The 22,778-nt window shown below is 44.5% G+C and overlaps 1 protein-coding gene across 2 annotated transcripts; it reads right to left on the reverse strand.

The window, feature by feature from the left end:
* Positions 1 to 1,215: 1,215 nt before the first annotated feature.
* On the reverse strand, positions 1,216 to 18,892 carry LOC139035154 (SLAM family member 8-like). Of its 2 annotated transcripts, XM_070467545.1 has the most exons (6): positions 18,705 to 18,892; positions 10,430 to 10,810; positions 6,102 to 6,398; positions 4,373 to 4,501; positions 4,099 to 4,174; positions 1,216 to 3,828 (listed from the first exon to the last, which is right to left on the reverse strand). In XM_070467545.1, the coding sequence occupies exons 1-5, from the start codon at positions 18,775 to 18,777 to the stop codon at positions 4,113 to 4,115; spliced, it is 942 nt and encodes a 313-aa protein (XP_070323646.1). In that variant the 5' UTR covers positions 18,778 to 18,892; the 3' UTR covers positions 1,216 to 3,828; positions 4,099 to 4,112. The 2 variants fall into 2 exon arrangements, with proteins under 2 accessions (XP_070323646.1, XP_070323647.1); XM_070467546.1 differs by lacking the exons at positions 4,099 to 4,174; positions 4,373 to 4,501 and having other exon boundaries at positions 18,705 to 18,887.
* Positions 18,893 to 22,778: the final 3,886 nt, after the last annotated feature.

A 22,778-nucleotide genomic window follows, 5' to 3' on the forward strand; every position in this document is an offset into this window, starting at 1 on the left:
GATAAGTATAATTAGTAGTCAAGATCAGGGATTGATTTGACTCAAACATTTAAATCATAGCTCTGCCAACTTATTAGTTATGTGACCTAGAGCAAGTTCATTAACTTATCAGTGTTTCAATTTCCTGGGAATAATAATGATATTTGTATACTAGCATTTGCAGGTTACTCTTTGAGAACTGATTTCCATATTTGCCTTAGAGGACATTCTAGATTAAGTACATCCTTATTATGAGTGCTATACATAAAACAGATCAGGGAGGAGTGAGGAGGTGCCAGAAGAATAGTGCAGTATTAAATAGGGGAGAAAGGAAGATAAAATTTGTGCAATGACCTGAAAAAGTTAAGGGAATGAGACATACAAGTGTCTGGAATAAGAGTATTCTAGGCAGAAACAAAGACTCTGAGGCGGGAGGAGCATGACTGTTATGTTAAAGGTATAGCAAAAAGCCCCCATGTCCTAGAGTGGACTAAGAAAAAAAGGGAGTGTGGGAAATGGGGTCAGGTCATGTAGGGCCTTGCAGGAAAAGTGGTAGTGAAGGAAGAATACTCAGCTAAGGAGTAATGAAATGAAACATGTTTGAAGGAATCACTTTTGATGCTATTTTGTGAACAGTTTTTAAGAGACCAAGAGCAGAAACAGAAAGACTGTGAGACTATTGCAGTAGTCCAGATGAGAGATGTTGGTCATATTGGATCAAATAGGTAGTGACAAGTAGTTATATTACATGTATGTGTTTATATATATAAAATGAGAAGATAATTAGTATTTGCTGAGAGAGTATGGAGTATAAAAAAGGAATAAAGTTAAGGATGACACCAAGGTTTGGTAGCCAGAACAAAAAGAAGGACAGAGGTAACATTTATTTAATGTATGTATATGGAAGGCATGTTTAGGGAGTTCAAATTTAGACATGTTAGACATCCAAATGAAGATGTCATGTAAGTAGTAGGTCTTTTAGGTAGACAATGGGGTTAAGAGAATAAGAGAATGGCATGCAAGAAACTTAATGAGGATTATCTCAATGACATGTGGTGATTGGTTGGGTGTCTGGGATGAGGGAGAAGAAGGAGTCAAAATGAATGAAATTATGATTCCCTTTGACCCAAATCATTTACATTCAGGAGACTTTGTGGAAGTACTTAATATCTGTGGATTATATATCTTCATCTGTATGATAGAGATCTTTGCTCACAGGATTGTTAGAGGCATAAATGAGAGACTTACAGAAAGTTTATTGAATGTTGAATGATTTTATGAATAATATTGCAAAGGGGAAACTGGTTTGAAGATGAAGTGATGACATCCACACACACCTTGCATGGAAAGAGAGGCAAGGCAGAAACATCTCTTAAAATGTCTCATCTGCATCAGAAGTCAAGATCTCTCATTCCATGGTTTCCCACCCATGAAGGCCGCATTGTCCACTTCAGGAGTACTTCAGGAGTAATCCTTTTTAACCACCAGCTGCTCCATATCAATTAGGATATTGAGACACCTCAGTCAGAGTTCAAGATCCTTGGGAGAGGAAAAATTGGCTATTCCCATCTGAATACTCAAGAATTCCAAGGTCTTCAGTGACTAATGGTGAAGGGGTAAGCTGTGAACTTTGTTAGATTAAGGGTTTGCTCTACCACTGAACTAGTCTGAGATATCAATTTTCTGTTATTCAAATGAGAATAACTATACCTACCTTAGAGGTTCCTTATAAAGATTAGAAGAATAATATTTCCAAAGTGCATGGGACAAACCCTGGTTCACTATAGGTTCGGAAAAACCAAGGTCCCTTCATTTTATTTTTTTCTACTTTTGGTGGGGTGGGAATGGCTACTGGATGGTCCCATCTTACAATGCTCTTGGGCTTATGGGCATTGATGCCCAGAAAGACCAGTTACATGGGAAGTCTGCGAGGAGATGGTGTCTATCTCTCCCTCAGGTTTTTGCTCCACCTGAGGGACAGGAAATCAGAAAAGGTGACTTTTTGCAGATCCCCACCTCCCCCTCTCACCTGTTTACCATCCAGTAGGCTCATGGCATTGCTTCATGATGCTCAAGCTCTCAGCAGGAACCATGTTTAGATAGTCTGAAGGCAGATATGAAGCAGCTGAGTTGAGCTGAGCAAGGAGGAGAACCACATGACTCAAGAATCTGGGTCAGTTGAGAAACCACAGCAGCTCACTGCTAGAGTGAGCCCACTTCTTACACAAGAGCTGAGACCCAAGGCAGGAAGCAGGGGCTTCCAGGAGGTGAGGAGTTTCAGAGAAAGGAGAAGCTCTCACACACAATAGTGCAGCTGAAACAGGTCTTCGGGTCATGTGAGGCTGGAGGTGGTGTGAAGATATCCCCATCTCCAACTTCTGGGACAGGTGGGCTTGCTGGAGGTCATCACATCCATCTTTGCTCCCATGTGGACTCACTGCCAGAAAAACCTTCAGGAGCCTCTGCTCTTGGTCTCAGTCTGCTGAGTCCCCCAGGAGTTGGAAAAAAAGGGTTGCCCAGATCTTTCACAGACAGAGGTGCTTGTCTCCTTGGCGCTGGCTTCTTGTGGCTCCAACACCCTCCTGAGGGAGCCCCAGGTGAGTCCAGCAGGGAAGACTCATGACCAATCCAGGGCAGACTGTGTCAAGGCCTCCAAGGTGTTTGAAATGGTCAGATATAGGAGAGACCATCTCTAAACCTTTGGGAACCAGATAGGCTTCATGGAACATGTGGTTTGGAAGAGGGCTTTGGGCAGAATGATAAGATTCCAGTAGGCAGGGGTGGGAGCAAGGAGCAGGGAAAGGGAGCCATCTTTCTGGACAAAGGGATGTGAGTGAGCAAAGAGGAGGCTGACATTTAGATGGAGGCCAGCACGACTCTTCAATAGAAAAGACCAGAGAGGGCTGGTGCAGATCTTCCTACAAACTTTGCTCTTCCTACCCCCTGGAAGCCTCATCAAGGACGGTCAGAGGATACTGCACAATCATCATCATGACCAGGTCCTACCCCAGAAAGGGACAGGCTGAAGCTATTTTCCTAAGAATGCAATTCCTGACTTCTAGGTTCTAGGATTATTTTCCAAGAAAATTAAGTCTTGGAAGGGGATGAAGAGTTACAAATTCCTCTTCCCACCTTACAAGAAGGTGGGTTTGGGGCCCATGGGCCAAGTTGAGGCCAAAGTCCAGGTTAACACAAGTAACCAAGAAGAAGGTTATAAGATACGCTAGACATTCTTCCCAGTACAAGTGTACTACTGGACACACATACTTTGCTCTATGTAAGGTGCAAAGCAATCCTCAGGCCAGTCCTTTACAGATTCATACCTACCCGTGCTCCTTCCATTGACCCCCAACTCAGCATTCAACACCAAGGTCATAACTCCCTCCTCTGTGGCATGGACCATCTCCACACAGTCCCCATGCCTGGGCTCATGTTCTCAAGGAAAGACACAGCAGCCACACAGCAGAGGCTGTGGGAATTAACACAGTCAGAAAAGTCTTCTTTGGAAAGCTTCAGAAGGTGAGGGGTCAAGAGTTGAGCCAATGGCAGAGGAGGAGTGCTCATCCTGCAACTGTGAGGATCCTGAATAGGAGGGCAGTTTGGAGAGGTGTCAGAGGAAGTAATAAGGCCATATAGGCCCAGGTAACAGACAAAAGGCAGTTGGAACTGGAACAGAGGTGGAACAGCCGGGTGTCTTCAGAGATCAAGCTCCTGGTGGAGGTGTCCTAGGAGGGCCAATTCTTCTGTTTCCTCCAATTAAATTATCTTCATGGCATGACCTGGCTTACAGACCTCACTGTAGATAGTAGTGAGAGGTCCCTTTTCTTTCAGATGCTGTTTCCTGATAACCTGGAAATGCAAGACAAAGGGTTCCTGAAACAGCTGAGGGATAGAGGAGTCCTAGAAGGACCAGAAAAGAATACATGCTATTGACATGTAATACTTATGAATTTCCCTAAGTGCCCAGTGGTATATTCATCCCAAATGTAAATTTTCTTAGTTAACATTGATGATTGGAAAGTTTAAAGAGTAAGTAGGAAAAGAAACACTAGTGACTAGATTTGACAAACCCAGGCCAAGCAGTGAGAGGTCTGGAAAAGCACAGTGCCCAGCTCTCACCTTGTTCATGCTCTCTAGAGATTCCTGCTGGCTGCATACTGAATGCTGTCATCATCATCATCTTGTGATCTTGCACCTGAGAGATAGACAGAGTGGCTTGAATCTGCGCCTTGGAAATCTGTACCCTCTTCCACTGCTATGGACACAGACCATAGCCACACCCACTAACCCCTCTGCAGGGACATTTCCAGGCAACAAATTGTAGGAGAAAGGATGTCAAGAATTCAGTGAAGAAAGAGAGGTATGTGGGCATGGAAGGAGAAGGGCAACCTGCCTCTTCCAGTCTTCATCTTCTTCCCATGTATCTTCCAAAGGTACAGTCCACCTCCGAGGATCAATAACACAGCTGCGACTGCCCTAAGGATGCCAGGCAGGAGGTCAGCATTGGCTTGTTTGGCTGAATCTGTTTTCCTCAAACACAGAGGGCAAATAAGTTAAAGTCAAGAGAGAACTTGAGATATCCACTGCCAAAGGAAGATAGACATCAGGTAGAGAAGTCTAAAGAGTCCTTGTTCAGAGGCTGAAGAGCAAGGAACTTTGTAGTATCATTCATTCAACCAGGTCCTGAACTCCTGCTTGGTGCGAGGGGAACTGAGACGAGTAAGATGGAGTCACCCAGGGAAGAGGACTGAGGAAATCTCAAAGTCTGCTAACCAGAGGGATTGCAGTAAAACAGCTTTACCTCTTGCAGAGAGGTCCCCAGTGAGGGTCTCCCAGAGGAGGTGATGCGTAAACTGACCTTGATGGATGAGCAGCAGTTTCCCAGATATTCAGGGTGGGCACAGCATTCCAGGAAGGAGGGATGCCACATTTGGGAAATGACAGTATCTAAAGCCAGCCCCTGGGAGTTGACAGCACATTATTGCAACAGGTAGGACTGGGCAGGGAGCCAGATGTAGGAAAGGGGGATTAGTGGGGGTTTGTGGGTAATGCTGAGTGTTGAAAATTACCTGATACTCTAGCCTTGGAGTAGAGAGGTCCAATTAACAGATGTTTTAAGTGATCCTGGCATTTCAGACCCCTTTACCAGCTTATAGAGGTTTACAGAGGGTGAGACTGCACACAGGATAAGGTTATTCATTCATTCAATGCAACTTTGATTACATAAACTTTGGCAAGAAGCTTGTGCTTGCACAGGGATTCAAAGGAGAATAAAACATGGGTCCTGCCTTCATAGTATTCCTGCCCATGCAGGAGACAAATCCATAAACAGATAATCACCACTCAGTATGGGAGTGGCTACAGACACCCAGAGGGAGCCAATGCCTGAAGGCAGGATGGCTACATTACTGCAGGGCTCTGTGCAAAATGAAAAGGCAGGCTCCTTGTTAAAAAATTTATAAAAATTTCAAGACATCAGTAGAATTTTATACAAATTAGCAGATTTTTAGACCAATCATGGGGACTGTCTTAGGGCAGGGCCATGTGTGAATGTATTTTCACATGCCCACATATTTGCAGTGGCTGAGGAGAATCCTCTATGAAGAATAAGACAGGAAGTCGAGGACACAGGGTGAAGGGCTGATGGTCAAGGAGACAACATGTCCAGAAGTGCAAAAACTTGCAAAAGCAGGGCACATTCTGGAACAACAAGCAAGGAATTCAGTTGTAAATGTATAAATAAGATCAGAAATGTGGACAGAGGAGCATCTGAGCCACTCCATTACATCCCACAGGAAGTCATGGAGGTCAGACTTGAAGAAAAGCTACAAATGACCCAGTATGATTACTTTCCTAAAGACCATGCTGAGTGCACAATGAATGCTGGATAGTGGTGGAGAGAGGTATTCAAAACTACTACCTGGACTAGCAGGGACAAGCAGTTTAGAGTAGGTCATGGATGAAAAGCAAAACTAAGCTGGCTGTTTTTCCTAGACTCCTGTATGAAGTGGCCAGATAGAAAGCAGTGCTAACAAAATGGTGGGAAGAAAAGCTCTGAACCCCCAGACCTCAGTGCTATCTGATTCTGAAAGTGCTCCTCCCCTCTGGCAGATTGCACTCACCATGGACGCAGACTCTCCCAAGGTCGAAGGAGGCAGTTTTATATCCCACCGGGTTGCTGACCACACAGACAAGGCTGACATTGGACTGGTCTTTAAGCAAGCTCACAGCCAGGGTGCATGAGTTGGAGGCTGGTTCTAATATCCTTCTCTGCTCCCATTCTTCGGGGAGGCCCTTGTTCTCCCAGGTCACATTCAGGTCTTCTGTGGCCCCAGAGGCTCTGCACTCCAGGGTGACGTTGCACCAGTCTGGTGTGATGGATGCTGACCCCATCAGAATCTGGGGAGAGGGCACAGGCTCTGGGGTAGGAGGCAACAAAAGAATGAAACTTCACAGATGTGGAAAACATTACATCCCCAGTTTAATGTCTATTACTTCATTGTAGCCAAGGCATGTAAGGAAGCCTTATAAAGAAAGTGAGCGAGCGAGTGATAGTCGCTCAGTCATGTCTGACTCTCTGTGATCCCATGGACTGTAGCCTGCCAGTCACCTCTGTCCATGGAATTTTTCAGGCAAGAACATTGGAGTGGGTTGCCATTTCCTTCTTCTATAAAGAAAGTAGGTGCATTTTATACTTAAAACATAGTTTTCCTAAAGCTAAATATTCACCAAGGGACTAGGAATGGGGCCATTGTGTTACACCCTATGCAATGTCACTAGATTTCACAAGCTTTAAAAATCATCCACAAGGAAACAAAATTTAGAGTTCATTTTCTTAGGGCCTATTATTTTTTTTAAAAATTGAGATTTTTCCCAGAAGAGAAAGAAGCTTGGGACAGAAGGGCTTGTTCTGGTTCATGCCCTTACCCTGTGTCTCCAGCTGAGATGAAGCATGGGGCAGCACAGCTCTTATGGGGAAGGATATCTGGTTAGTTCTAGAAGGCCAGAGAAAGGCACTAGGCTTCCAAAAGTAGAGAGACATTTGTGGGAGATGCAGTGGCAGCAACTAGAAATGAGAATTCCAAGTGTGGTTAGAACATGCCACTGAACTTGTGGTATAGACAGAAAAAAAAGTGACAGATTTACAAGCTGCCTTGAAATCCCATGGGGACTTATGAGTTGTCTTCTCCAGAGAAGGATATTTCCCTATGCAAGGAGGATCTTTAGGAAAAGACAGTGTTCACTAAATGAGTTACTTAGTAAGCATTGCATTGTAAACTTTTTCTATGCTTATGTAGCTTTTAAGAGCTAAATTGTGGTGTCTTTTCTGAGTGAGGCCGTTAATGGACTGGCTCTGAGCGAGAAGACAGTGTACAGGGGATACTAACTGCACTTAGATTTCCAAATAATGGTAAAGTAATAGCCCCTCAAAGATGTCCATGTCTTAATCCCTGGAACCTGTGGATATGTTACATTACATGAAAAAGGGGAATTAAGGTAGCAGATAGAATGAAGGCTGCTAATCAGTTGACCTTAAAATAGTGAGATTATTCTAGATTATCTGGATGGGCAAAATGCAATCATAAGCTTCCTTGAAAGAGAAAGAAGTCACGGATGCCAGCAAGACACCAAGGCATATGATTTAACAACTATCCATGGTCAGAAATACCATCTATGAGATCTTCAGAGTTCAGTTGGGGGATTCCAGCACTTTGATGAACCAAAAATCCTAGCTCAGCCACAGGGAAAGGGTAAGAACAGTTTTGCTTTACCTCATCACCTTGATCCCATGCCAGCATGACTCAGTGCTGAGAGAGATACCTCTAGACTGACTTTTCCCATAGGAGAAAGGGGGAATGTCTAGCTTCCCCATAATTTGTGAGACACTGCCTGGGAAGCTGGCTTCTGTCTCATTGCACCCAGAACAGTGAGGACATTATTCAAGGGTGCGTGCACGTGTGCTAAGTCACTTCAGTTGTGTTCGACTCTTTGCAAACCTGTGGACTGTAACCCAGCAGGCTCCTCTGTCCATGGGATTCTCCAGGTAAGAATACTGGGCTGGATTGCCATGCCCTTCTCCAGGGGATCTTCCAAACTCAGGAATCGAACCCACATCTCTTATGTCTCCTGCATTGGCAGGTGGGTTCTTTACCAAGCAAATGTAACTGGAAGGAGATCACAACAAGTGGGACACATGGCCCTGAAAACCATTTCTCACATATACCCACAGATGGTGGTCAATGCAACCCTATACCCAGAACCTCACATACTCCTGCAGCCAGCATACCACATGCCTCTACAGCTGAAGCCTCACATATGTTGAGCTTTACAGTGAATGTCTCCCCCCACCCCCAAAGCCAGCCCTATAAGACTTGAAGAAGAGACTTCTTATTCAAATACACAGACACCAATGCAAGGCTACAAGGATGGAGGATCAGGAAAACATGAAAATACCAAAGGAACAAAATTAACCCCAATAACCAATCAGAAAGAAATAGAGATCTATGAATTGCCTAACAAAGAATTCAATATCATCATATTAAATAATCTCTACAAACTACCAAAGAACACAGACAGATCACTAAGCAAAATTTGGAAAATGATTTGTGACCAAAATGAGAAGTTCAACACAGAGATAGAAAACATTCAAAAGAACCAAACAGAAATTCTGGTTCTAAAAACACAGTTCAGTTCCATTCAGTTCAGTTGCTCAGTCATGTCCGACTCTTTGGGACCCCATAAATCGAAGCACGCCAGGCCTCCCTGTCCATCACCAGCTCCTGGAATTTACTCAAACTCATGACCATCGAGTTGGTGATGCCATCCAGCAATCTCATCCTCTGTCATCCCCTTCTCCAAAAAAAAAAAAAAAAAAAAGTCTGACACTGTTTCCACTGTCTCCCCATCCATTTCCCATGAGGTGATGGGACCAGATGCCATGATCTTAGTTTTCTGAATGTTAAGTTACAAGCACAATGACTGCATTAAAAATTGAATAAAGTGTCTCATCAACAGAGTTGATCAAACAGAAGAAACAAACAACAAACTCAAAGATAGAGCATTTGAAATTATCTAGTTAGAGTAGGAAAAGGAAAAAGAATAAAAAATGTCTATGGGATACTATAGGAAAATCAATACACACATTACGGGAGTTCCAAAGACAATACAGTTAGAATTGAACATGGAACAACAGACTGGTTCCAAATTGGAAAAGGAGTACATCAAGGCTGTATATCGTCACCCTGCTTATTTAACTTACATGCAGAGTACATCATGAGAAATGCTGGGCTGGAAGAAGCACAAGCTGGAATCAAGATTGCCAGGAGAAATATCAATAACCTCAGATATGCAGATGATACCACCCTTATGGCAGAAAGTGAAGAGGAACTAAAAAAAGTCTCTGGATGAAAGTGAAAGAGGAGAGTGAAAAAGTTGGCTTAAAGCTCAATGTTCAGAAAACTAAGATCATGGCATCTGGTCCCACCACTTCATGGCAAATAGATGGGAAAACAATGGACCTTGTGTCAGGTTTTACATTTTTGGGCTCCAAAATCACTGCAGATGGTGACTGCAGTAATGAAATTAAAAGACGCTTACTCCTTGGGAGGAAAGTTATGACCAACCTAGATAGCATATTAAAAAGCAGAGACATTACTTTGCTAACAAGGTCCGTCTAGTCAAGGCTATGGTTTTTCCAGTGGTCATGTATGGATGTGAGAGTTAGACTGTGAAGAAAGCTGAGCACCGAAGAATTGATGCTTTTGAACTGTGGTGTTGGAGAAGGCTCTTGAGAGTCTCTTGAACTGCAAGGAGATCAAACCAGTCCATCCTAAAGGAAATAAGTCCTGAGTGTTCATTGGAAGGACAGATGTTGAAGCTGAAACTCCAGTATTTTGGCCACCTCATGTGAAGAGTTGACTCACTGGAAAAGACCCTGATGCTGGGAGGGATTGGGGGCAGGAGAGGAAGGGGATGACAGAGGATGAGATGGCTGGATGGCATCACCGACTCGATGGGCATGAGTTTGAGTAAACTCCGGGAGTTGGTGATGGACAGGGAGGCCTGGGGTGCTGCGATTCATGGGGGTGCAAAGAGTCGGACATGACTGAGTGACTGAACTGAACTGACCTGAAGGCCATAAGTTTTTCTGGTAGTTTGTTACAGTAGTAACAGAAAACAAGTAGAGAAATTAAGCAATTCAGTTTTAGAAAGAACAATTAATGTTATCATATAAATTCCCAGTTTCCTCCTTCAAAATACTGAAGTGATTTCTCCCTTTGGTGAATCTCAAGTCTGCTCTCCTTTTGTGGCTAACATGCACACCTTATTACTGGATGAGAAGACAGAGTCTGAAGGTTGGGGTCTAAATAAAATCTTACAAAATGGGGGTCTATGTGACCCTCCTAGGACAAAAGAAGGAGGGAAGCCATGGTGAGGAGGTGTCACTTACCATAGACCGTGAGGAGGAAAATCTGGGTAAGTTCTAATCCTCCAGTAAAGCTGACTCGAGCCCGGTAGTGTCCACTGTCCTCACAGGTCAGGTTCTCAATCTTCAGAGACAAGTTGTTGGGCACATGGACCCTCTGCTGGTACTTGTTGTGGAGGCTGAGCCAGGTTGGAGTGTCTGCCCCACGATGGACTCGCAGCAGGACACTGTAGTTTGACTCAGGGCCAAAGCCCCATGAGACCTCCTCTGGTTCAGCTTCTTGCTTCTTGATCACATGAAACAACACAGAACCTCCTCGGATCCCCTGCAGGGGAACATGGACTCCAGAATCCTGAATTTCAAAACCATGTGCACCAGGACTCTTGGCCCCAGTGCTGCAGATGCCTAAAGGATTGGAAAATGGAAATATATATTTTTTTCATCAATAATAAAGGAAAGGACCCACACAAACCTCTTTGTAAAGAAAGCCACCCAGGATAATTTCATAATTCTAGTAAAACAGTCAAGTACAATTAATTGAAATAACTTTTGTACAGATGTGTCTCTTTTTCTGTTTTGCATATAGGGTTATCGTTACCATCTTTCTAAATTCCATATATATGCGTTAGTATACTGTATTGGTCTTTATCTTTCTGGCTTACTTCACTCTGTATAATGGGCTCCAGTTTCATCCATCTCATTAGAACTAATTCAAATGAATTCTTTTCAATGGCTGAGTAATATTCCATAGTGTATATGTACCACAGCTTCCTTATCCATTCATCTGCTGATGGGCATCTAGGTTGCTTCCATGTCCTGGCTATTATAAACAGTCCTGCGATGAACATTGGGGTGCACATGTCTCTTTCAGATCTGGTTTCCTCGGTGTGTATGCCCAGAAGTGGGATTGCTGGGTCATATGGCAGTTCTATTCCCAGTTTTTAAAGGAATCCCACACTGTTCTCCATCCTGGCTGTACCAGTTTTCATTCCCACCAACAGTGTAAGAGGGTTCCTTTTCTCCACACCCTCTCCAGCATTTTTTAGACTCTGTGAGAGGAGGCGAGGGTGGGATGTTCAGAGAGAACTGCATTTAAACAACTATACTATCAAGGGTGAAACAGAATACCAGCCCAGGTTGGATGCATGAGACAAGTGCTCAGGGCTGGTGCACTGGGAAGACCCAGAGGGATGGGATGGAGAAGGAGGAGGGAGGGGGGATCGGGATGCGGAACACATGTAAATCCATGGCTGATTCATGTCACTGTATGGCAAAAACCACTACAATATTGTAAAGTAATTAGCCTCCAACTAATAAAAATGAATGAAAAAAAATTAAGTCAAATACCATTAAAAAAAAAGAAATAACTTTTGAAATCAAGTCCTATTTCTAATGAAGTTTAACATTGAATAGGTTACATAAATTTACTAACCTGACATTTCCTTGCTGACCTCATAAGGTCAGTATAAGTTAAATGACATCATAAGTGAAAAGCACCCAGCACATTTTCAGGCACAAATTAGGTGCATAACTGTAGAAGGCACTTCTAAAAGGTCTCCTTACATCCTTGCCTCCTTGTGTTCGAACAATTTGTTTAACCCCTTTCCCTGGAGTGTGGACTGCACCTAGTGACTTGCTGTCAGGAATGGACCGCAGCAGACAGGATGGATGTCACTCAGTGGTTTTAGAGTACACAGGACTGTGACTTCCCTCTTGCTTACACTCACACACGCTCTCTCTCTTTCACTCTCTCCCTTGCTTGCCCTGAGGAGTCCAGCTGCCATGTTGTCAGCTGCCCTATTGGGGAGACCCATGTAACAAGGAATTGAGGAAGCCTCTGGTCAACATCCATGGAGGAGCTGAGGCCCTCAGTCCAATAGGAGCTTCCTGCTAGCAGATCTTTCCCAGATGACCCTGAGCTGATGTAGCCTCAGTCAAGACCTTGATTTCAGTTTGAGAGACCCTGAGCCAGAGGATTCAGCTGACCCGCCCCTGGGCCCTGATCTAGAGAAAATGTGACTGGATTGTGTTTAAGGCATTAACTTTTGGGGTGACAAGTTACACAACAGTAAATACCTAATACAAATATGAATGCTGTTCTCCTTTTTGCTTCTAAGCAGTGTGGTAGTCAGGAGAGGCTAGGCTGTGCTGTGTAATGAGCAGCTAAAATACCTCAAGGTCTTAGAACAAGAGGAGTTTATATCCTCCACCACAGTCCCCATGAGGGAGCGAGGGAGGGATCCCGTCACACGGAATGGAGGCTCCACCACCTGCATGGAGCCCACAGGGTCCTCACAGGCTCCCAGCCCCACAGCAGGGAGGGGAAACAGGAGAATCACACTTCTGTCCAGAAGTAGCGTGCTCTCGGCTCTTGCTTTCTGGCCAGCACTGGTCACAAGGCCCTGGCTAACTGCCAGGGACTAGAATATGAGAGTGAGCAAGTGATCATTTAGTGAGCTCTGCTGTCCCTGCCACCGAGTCAGCACTTCCCTAGCCAGTCCCCAAGTGGTTGCAGTGGGCCTTCCTCGATCACTTTCCTGCAGAGCTGAGACCAGTGGGCACATTCCCGTCAGGGCCACCCCATCCTGAGCCCACCCTCCCTCATCAGACACAGGCCCCAGGGACTGGCTACCCTCTGTCCTTTTTGGGGACAGGGTAGGACAGAACAGAACCAGAGAAAGTAACACAGAACACTCTTATCCTGAAGGGAACAATACTTTGCTTTATCTAGGAGGTCAGGATCTGCCTGGGTTGGCCTCTGCTTGCCAGGGGAAAAAGTTCTCTCACCAAATGAGTAAGTTCTCCTCATATCAAGCCTGCCTTCCTCTATTGTACTTATACCCATTCCTGGCTCTCACTAGAAGCAGAGAGTGACTCAGGCCAGTATTCATATATATGTGTATTTCAGATATTTCTTTGTATTTATTTAATCACTTATTCACTAAATTAGGCATCTCCTTGGGCTCAGGCCTCTATCTCAGTCCCTTCAGCTCCCCTCACAGGACTGGAGCTTTACATTAGGCCTAATATTGCTTTACTATATTTCCAGAGCATGGTTTGCAAACAAAGTTTCCATAGACTGTGAAAGATGATGTCTTTCAGGAGGTGGTCTAAATGCCCCTTTCAGGAGCAGAGACAGAGAAAACAGAAGGCCAGACTGGATTTCAAGGGGATGCAGGGCTGAGAAGTGACCACAGTAATGGTCGGGGGTCTCCTCTTTGCAGGTGCCCCGAACGGGCTCACTGCTGTCAGTCCCTGTCGTGACACAGGACAAGGATACATGGGATGAGGAGACAGAGCAGAGGCCTGACATACACACAGGAGAGTCCTCTCCAGGGACAGAAAGTCAAGCTGGGGAGGCCCTTAGGGGGACATCTGCCCAGGCCCCTCCTATCACAGAGGAAGGCCCCCCCCAGGGGGTGAACTCATCCTGGGTCACACTCCTGGCACCAGGGCTCCCCTCTCCCAGCCCAGTGCTTCTCCCCTGCAGGAATTCCCACCAGCTCCCCACCCTGTCCCTGTCCTCCCTAGGGGCTCCCTTTCCAGCACCACTATCTCATCACCAGGATCTGAACAGATCCTGGAGGCTCATCATCCCACATTCTCTCCTGGGAAAAGGGAAGCAAGTAATTACAGGGGTTTAGCAGGTCTCACACGCTAGTAAAGTAATGATCAAAATTCTCCAAGCCAGGCTTTAGCAATATGTGAAACATGAACTTCCACATGTTCAAGCTGGTTTTAGAAAAGGGAGAGGAACCAGAGATCAAATTGCCAACATCTGCTGGATCATTGAAAAGGCAAGAGAGTTCCAGAAAAACATCTGTTTCTGCTTTATTGACTATGCCAAGGCCTTTGACTGTGTGGTTCACAAAAAACTGTGGAAAATTCTTAAAGAGATGGGCATACCAGACCACCTGACCTACCTCTTGAGAAACATACATGCAGGTCAGGAAGCAACAGTTAGAACTGGACATGGAACAACAGACTGGTTCCAAATAGGAAAATGAGTACATCAAGGCTGTATATTGTCACCATGCTTATTTAACTTATATGCAGAGTACATCATGAGAAACACTGGGCTGGATGAAGCACAAGATGGAATCAAGATTGCTGGGAGAAATATCAATAATCTCAGATATGCAGATGAGACCACCCTTATGGCAGAAGGTGAAGAGGAACTGAAAATCCTCTGGATGAAAGTGAAAGAAGAGAGTGAAAAAGTTGGCTTAAAGCTTGACATTCAGAAAACTAAGATCATGGCATCTGGTCCCATCACCTCATGGGAAATAGATGGGGAGACAGTGGACACAGTGTCAGATTTTACTTTTTTGGGCTCCAAAATCACTGCAGATGGTGACTGCAGTAATGAAATTAAAAGACGCTTACTCCTTGGAAGGAAAGTTATGACCAACCTAGATAGCATATTAAAAAGCAGAGATATTACTTTGCCAACAAAGGTCCATCTAGTCAAGGCTATGGTTTTTCCAGTGGTCATGTATGGATGTGGGAGTTGGATGGTGAAGAAAGCTGAGCACTGAAGAATTGATCCTTTTGAACTGTGGTGTTGGAGAAGACTCTTGAGGCTCCCTTGGACTGCAAGGAGATCCAACCAGTCCATCCTAAAGGAGACCAGTACTGGGTGTTCATTGGAAGGATTGATGCTGTGGCTGAAACTCTAATACTTTGGTCACCTCATGTGAAGAGTTGATTCATTGGAAAAGACCCTTATGCTGGGAGGGATTGGGGGCAGGAGGAGAAGGGGATGACTGAGGATGAGATGGCTGGATGGCATCACCGACTCGATGCACATGAGTTTGTGTGAACTCCAGGAGTTGGTGATGGACAGGGAGACCTGGAGTGCTGCGATCCATGGGGTTGCAAAGATTTGGGCACAACTGAGTGATTGAAGTGAACTGAACTGAGCAGGGCAGGGGGTAACTTTTCAGGTGGCACTGGTCATAAAGAACATGTCATTCAGTGCAGGAGCCATAAAAGATGCAGGTTTGATCCCAGGATCAGGAAGATTCCATGGAAGAGGGCATGGCAACCCACTCTGTTATTCTTGCCTGGAGAATCTCATGGACAAGGGAGCCTGGTGGGCTACAGTCCTTGGAGTTGTGGAGTCAGACACGACTGAAATGACTTAGCATGCACACACAGCAGAGCAGGGACTTCTGGTCTACTCTGAGTTAAACAGTAGCCCCGCCAGACCCCACACTTGCTGGAAATGAGGGATCCAGGGAGAGAGGAGGCTCAGCCTTCAGGCTTCAGGTAGGATGGACCCAGAAGCTGGCGGTGAGCACCAACTGTGAGGAAGATGACAGAAGACATAGAAAAAGAAGGCAGACAGTAAGAGCATTGTGAACTACAAAAGGTCTAATCCTGAAGAAGGAAATTAAGCCAGAAAGGCTGTGGTTATAAACAAGAGAGTAAAATTTATTTAAATGATATAAAATTTAAAAATCAACATAAAATTTTGTTCATGTTTCTGACCCTTCCTTCATCATCACACCAGGAAATCAATAGCCGTTTTTTCTCAACTCATAATCAAACCCACCTGTACCTTTGCAACTGTCTCCGTCTCCATGACTCTCTCTAGATGTCAGTGATGGTAGGGACCCTTTCTTCTTTGTTTTCTGCCAGTAGACACAGGGACACTCTGAGGGCATGAAGGAGACTATTGCTATGAGTGCATCTTCCCAGGACCTATCAGTAGCTTCTGTGTCTCTGGGAAATTCCTGTGCAAACTGAACTCACCTTCAAGCTTCCTTTCCCACTATTTCTAAACTCATGTCCAGAAAAGGGTTAAAGGTGTTAAGAATGATAAAGAAAAAGATGCTTCACCCACAGCATCACTCCTCACCACCCACCCCTCCAAACGTGTAGAGCAATTTAATGTTCCTTCCAATGATGCCTCTTGTAGTTCACCCAGGGTGCCCGACCTCCACTGGGAAGTGTCCATCTTATTCAGTACCATGGAGGCTGGGGCTAAGGGGGCAACAAATTCCACCCCTTCCCAGGTCCTGGGGAACCCTGAGAAAGTAATTTTCCTTCACTGTGTGTAGATCATCTCATCTCTAACTTGAGGAATTCAAACCATTTCTCTCTTTTTCTCTACTTTTATCTCACTTTGTCTCCATCCCTTATTTTTCATTTGTGAATTTCTACCCCAAGACTTTGGATAAGACTATAATCTTGAATATATATTTATAGTATGGCAGGGGGAACAGTGGAAGCAAGTGACTGACTATTTTTCTGGGCTCCAAAATCACTGCAGATGGTGATTGCAGCCATGAAATTAAAAGATGATTACTGCTTGGAAGGAAAGTTATGACCAACCTAGACAGCATATTAAAAAGCAGAGACATAACTTTGTCAACAAAGGTCCATCTAGTCAAGGCTATAGTTTTTCTAGTAGTCATGTATGGAGGTGAGAGTTGGACTATAAAGAAAGCTGAGCGCTGAAGATTTGAAGCTTTTGAACTGTTGGAGAAGACTCTTGAGAGTCTCTTGGACTGCAAGGAGATCCAACCAGTCCATCCTAAAGGAGATCAGTCCTGGGTGTTCATTGGAAGGACAGATGCTGAAGCTGTAACTCCAATACTTTGGCCACCTGATGTGAAGAGTTGACTCATTTGAAAAGACCCTGACGCTGGGAGGGATTGGGGGCAGGAGGAGAAGAGGATGACAGAGGATGGGATGGTTGGATGGCATCACTGACTTAATGGACATAGGTTTGAGTGGACTCCAGGAGTTGGTGATGGACAGGAAGGCCTGGCTTGTTGTGGTTCACGGGGTCACAAAGAGTCAGACATGACTGAGTGACTGAACTGAGCTGAACACTGGAAAAGTGAAGAAAATCTACATTTTACTGTAGGCAGAAGCAATCTAGTTAAATGGATATAGTCCTTATTTCAATGCCCTTTATTAATATAAGTTGGTCCATTTTTACCAATGCTCTCTAATTTATTAAACTTTATCCAGAATTCACAATCCACTATATTTTCTTCTTTTCTTCATTCATTTGTATTTAATTTTTATATGTACAAATATCTAATCTTTCATAAATTTATAGATGTATTCACACTCTGTGTATTTTCCAAATTTATTTATTTTTTATTGAAGAATAATTGCTTGGTATGCAACCTTCTTTAGGACATTCTCTTTTTCTTTCAGTTCCTCTTTTTTGCTCAACTCCTTATTCTCTCCAATTTTTCTTCTCCTACCTCCAAACTTTCCCCCCATTTTAATCCTCTGTTAGTCATCTGTTACATTTTCTTCAGCATTTTCTCCTACTCTCATAAATACATGGGTGTATAGATGACTTTAAATATCAAATATTACTGTTTTATTTACAAGATTAGAATTTTATTATATACAGTTTTCTGCATCTTACTGATGGAAATCCATGCATCTGACACTATCAAAAATTAGAAATACCTCCCAGCCATTTGGTAGACTGTTTTTATTTTTAAGGATTCATAATATTACACTGTACAGAAACTTCCCATCTTGTTCAATCATTTCCAAATTGACATAAAGATTAATTGTTTCTAGGATTTTGCCCTAAAACAGTGCTTCGTATTATAGAGGGCAACCTCCCAGAGAACTTGTTTTATTGGGAAGTAATTTTTAAACTTTTGAAAATGAAAACTAACACTGAGGTAGAATGCAAAATTTATAAACTCTTTTGAGATAAACTGGAGGCAGCAAGGACCCTCTCCTTTGTGAAGATCTGCTAGGATCTGCACCCCAAACCCTGGTGGAGAGTGTGTGTTCACTATCCTTTCTAGTAGAGAAGCCCAAGGAGCCTGACTAGAGTTGCTTCCTCTGGCCCAGACCTGGGGCTCTTGTCGGCCTCCTCCTCCACGATGTCTTGTATAAGCTTCCAGGGCCCCTCTGAGTCTAGACCAGGAGAACCTCAATCCCTTGCCCTCTGCCCTAAGGAGCCATATTCTTTCTCTCCCTCCCTCTCCCCAGGACCCCGGGCAGGCTCTCTTGGCTTCCCTGTTACTGCAGCAGAAGCAACCTCACCTCCCTGGAAATGGTTCTCTTAATGCAGACAAGGCTGCCTGAGCTCAGGGGTCCCAGACTTGCCACATAATCAAAAGGCCATATTATTCTTTCCTTGCACTCTGGGGCTCTAAACCAAGTACACTGCATTTGAAAGCATAACAGAGTTGTTTCCCCTTTTTGTTCAACGAAGACATTAAAACCTAGAGAGCACTCCAAGTGGTAGGGTCCTGCTTTGCTGGCTTTATCTGATATCCCTCCCTCCCCAGGAATCCAGACCACTCACTGAGAAAGAGACTGATGAATCCCAGGAGCCAGGAGGTCCAACAGAGGTGGGGGTCTTCTGAGCAGGGCCTCATTGCAGGTTGTGTGCCAACCAGTTCAGCTGCAGAGGAAATATTGATGAAAGTAGCTGCAAGAGAAGAGAAAAGCTTGGGCCCCAGCTTCCCACCCTCAGGGTGGAGCTAACAAATTTATTTCTACTGGACCACTGGCCAGCATTAGTTCTCTGTCAGTCTCTGTCTCCTGCATTGGCAGGTGGGTTCTTTACCACTAGCGCCACCTGGGAAGCCCGAGCTCTGTCAGTCTAGAGAAACTCCTTTAATCTTATCCCCAGCATATACAGTACACACTCAATAAGTAATTTTAAAATGAATGTGTAAATAATCTCACTCTGTGATGTGCCTGGCATACTGTTGGACAGACTCCACTCAGTGAAGTCACGGCCTGCTTGGAGTTCTCACATATGCTTCCGTGATTCCCTGGGGTAACGGCTCTGCCTCAGGCAGCCCAGCTCAGCAGTGCCAGGCTATGGTCAGGCACAGAAGTCATGCTCCTCAAAAAGGCTAGGCTAAGCCGCATCTTGGGCTTCCCAGGTGCTCGGTGGTAAAGAATCCGCCCATCAACACAGGAGATGTGGGAGATGCAAGTTCAATTTCAGGTTGGGAAGATCCCCTGGAGAAGCAAATGGCAGGCCACTCAGTATTCTTGCCTGGAAAATTCCACAGAGAGAGGAGGCTGGCAGGTTACAGTCCATGGAGTTGCAAAAGAGTTAGACACAATTTAGAGACTAAACAACAACAAAGCCCCATCTTGGCTTCGTGGCTGCTCTCTTTTCCATTTATCAAGTCAAATTTTCTAATTTTTCAGAAACTTCAACTCTCAGTTTCCTATGTAAGAAGCTGTGGCAAGGAACAAAGTTCTTTGGGGGAAGTGTGAACTTCCCACATCCCAACACAAATATTGGCATTTACCTGTTGCTTGCATCTGTATGGCTTTCCCAGCTGTCACCAGGGCTCCCTATATACACAAGGCAAAGCCAGACCCCTCCATAGAAATTGTGCCACAGCCAAGCATTTCCCTTTAGTCTCCACCTTTGGGCACATTCCTGCTCTCACAGAGGGAAAGAGATAGACATCTCCACACTCCACTTGACTACAGCCTCAGCTGCTTCCAAATCCACACAACTGGCTGAGGGTCAGGCCCTGGCTTCTTCTCCCCATGCTGGACACTCCACATTATCTGAGGCTCTCACCTCCCATGTTCTGGAGGAGCAGCACCATCCTCCTAATGTACCTCCTTCTCCTTCCCATTGAAACTTCTCCCTTAGCTGCTCAGGCAGAAAGCCCCAAAGCTGGGTCCACAGGACTGTCCCCATGACTATGCACTTAAGGTAGTCAGGTACTTCATATTAAATCTTATGGATGTAAAATCCTCCTCCAAGAGGGATTTTTTTTTTTTTTACCTGTAAAAGCTCACAGAGCTAAACAATGGGCAAGACCTGGACTCTTGACAGCAAGCTGATGACACATTCCCCCATTCACAGCCCCTTTCTCTCTCCATCTTAGTGGCTTCAAGCAAGTCTTCTGAAGCCTAGTCTGTGCTCCTTCCAAAATCTTTTCTGCAGTATCCCAGACAAGAGAGTATTCAAACTAGTTTTATTTTCTCCCTACTCCACCTAATATCAGACGAATCAGCATAAATGTGGTTTGTGCATCCTGTGGTCAGAAACTATTTATATTGAATTAAAATTCTGGCTGCTCATTCACTGGTTGCCTTCAGGGCATTGGAGAGCAAGTCACAATCCCCTCCTCCAACTGGTCCTCACAACTGTCATGAGAGAAATCCTAGTGTGAGAACATTTTAGTTATGTAAACCATGTGGGTGATGGGCAGTGGGAAGGAGGACCCTGGAGAGGGGAAACCAGTAATGTCACTGGAGACCAGGAACACTGGGAGAAGAGGCAGGCAACAGTTAATCCATGCTGGTAAAATGTCAGGGACTTTAAAAATATCCAGAGGTCTTATCTCATTTTTGGCATCCCAGACTTCCTGTGCTAAGGCACAGCACATACACATGCACACATTGCCTTACCGAACCTTTGGTAAGAATTTACTGCATGGAACTACCTGGTACTGGTAATGTTTTGGGGAATTAAAGGAAGGCATGCTTGAATCTGTTGCAGCCAAGTGTATACATGTGTATGTATGGGGTATAGGATAAGAAAGAAATGTAGAGCTGAATGAGATGGGGAGCCCAGGAAAACCAATCAGAGAAATGACAATGAGAGTCAAAATTTCTAGGAAATGACAGAAATTACAGGAAGGCTCTGGACTTCTAGAAAACATGAGTGATGATGTCTATCTTATTTGAATTGCACAGGACAAGACACCCCACTTAAGGACTGAATTACATGAAGAATTTGTGGTTGTTCAGTCACTAGGTCATATCCAACTCTTTGTGACTCCATGGGCTGCAGCACACCAGGCTTCCCTGACCTTCAGTATCTCCCAGAGTTTGCTCAAACTCATGTCCTCCTGTCCTTTGAGTCGGTGATGCCATCTAACCATCTCGTCCTCTGTTGTCTGCTTCTCTTCCTTCCCTCAATCTTTTCCAGTACCAGGGTCCTTTCTAATGAGTCAGTTCTTCACATCAGGTGGCCAAAATTTTGATTCAATACCTGCACTCTACCAGAAGATTTATACATATCTTTTCAGTTAGTTGACATTATTTGCTGAATCAAATCCTCAAAGCAACTCTATTATCTAATCATCACATACACCTTATAGAAGAGTGTCCAGAGTGTCCAAAGAGATTAAATAACTTGTCCAAAATTATATTTTAAGTAAGCAACAAGGTGTTCACGCACTGTTGACATCAGATGAGCCATGGACTTGACCAGGAGGGAGAGAAGACAGTAGATTTTGAGAAACTCAAGTTTTAACTGAGAGAGAAAGGACCTCAGTATGGAGAGGATGATTGCTTCCTGGTGCAGAAGGAAACTTCAGCCCCAGGAGTAAGAAGGGCCAGGTGCTTAGATAAAAGATGTTGGTAGTGACGATCTGAGTTATGATCTTCTCCCTGACCATTCTGGCTGGCCTGAGAGAGAAAAGCCACCACTCCAGCCTGCAGCGTTTGCAGCAGAGCACCAGGGCGTTTCAGAGCTGGGCTGGGGAGGGGAGCAGATGGCAGCAGTTGCAGGGTGACAGCTTGCCTGCATTGTCCATTTTCTCCTCCTTACCTCCTGCTCCATAATCAGGTGTCTATTTGGTGTTAAAAGTTATCAGATAAAAGCAATGAAAATATATAGCAAAGCAGAAACAGGCTCACAGATACAGAAAACAATTGATTACCAGTGGGGAGAGAGAAGGGGGGAGGGACAAAATGGCAGAATGGGACTAAGAGATACAAACTACTATATAAAACAGATAAGCAGCAAGGATATATTGCATAGCACAGGAAATTATAGCCTTTATTTTGCAATAACATTTTTGTTTTGGCTGTGCATGGGCTTTCTCTCTAGTTGTGGTGAGTGGGTCCTACTCTTTAGTTGTGGTGTGGAGGCTTCTCAGTTCTTTTGTTGCAGAGCATGGGCTGTAGAGTGTGCAGGCTTCTGTAGTTTGTTGCACATTGGTTTGGTTGCCCTGCAGCACGTGGAATCTTACCAGACCAGAAATGGAACTCATGACTGTTAGGGTCCTTTAATGGACCGGAACCTGGTGGTACAGAGTCGATGATAAGAAAGTGAAAGATAGAAAGAGGCTGATATCTCTAGGTTTATGCAGAGGACCAATAAAGTTCTTGACACAGGACTTGCATCGCTCACGGAGGCACCAGGCGCACTCTCGAGGGGGTCTTAGAAGCCCGGGGAAGAAAAGTGAGCATGACAGGTCTCCATGCTCCAGAGAGCCTGCCAGAAAAAGAGAGAGAGAGAGAGAGAGAGAGAGAGAGAGAGAGAGAGAGAGAGAGAGAAAAGACTTTGGACCTAAGCTTGATGAAGCAAAGGTGCTTTAATGATTTTTTTATGAGTATATACCGGCTGCAGTACAAGAAACTTCTTTCGGGAATGATAGAGTTCAGC

The sequence above is a fragment of the Odocoileus virginianus genome, chromosome 5 (genome assembly GCF_023699985.2).
Source record: "Odocoileus virginianus isolate 20LAN1187 ecotype Illinois chromosome 5, Ovbor_1.2, whole genome shotgun sequence".
Lineage (NCBI taxonomy): Eukaryota > Metazoa > Chordata > Mammalia > Artiodactyla > Cervidae > Odocoileus > Odocoileus virginianus.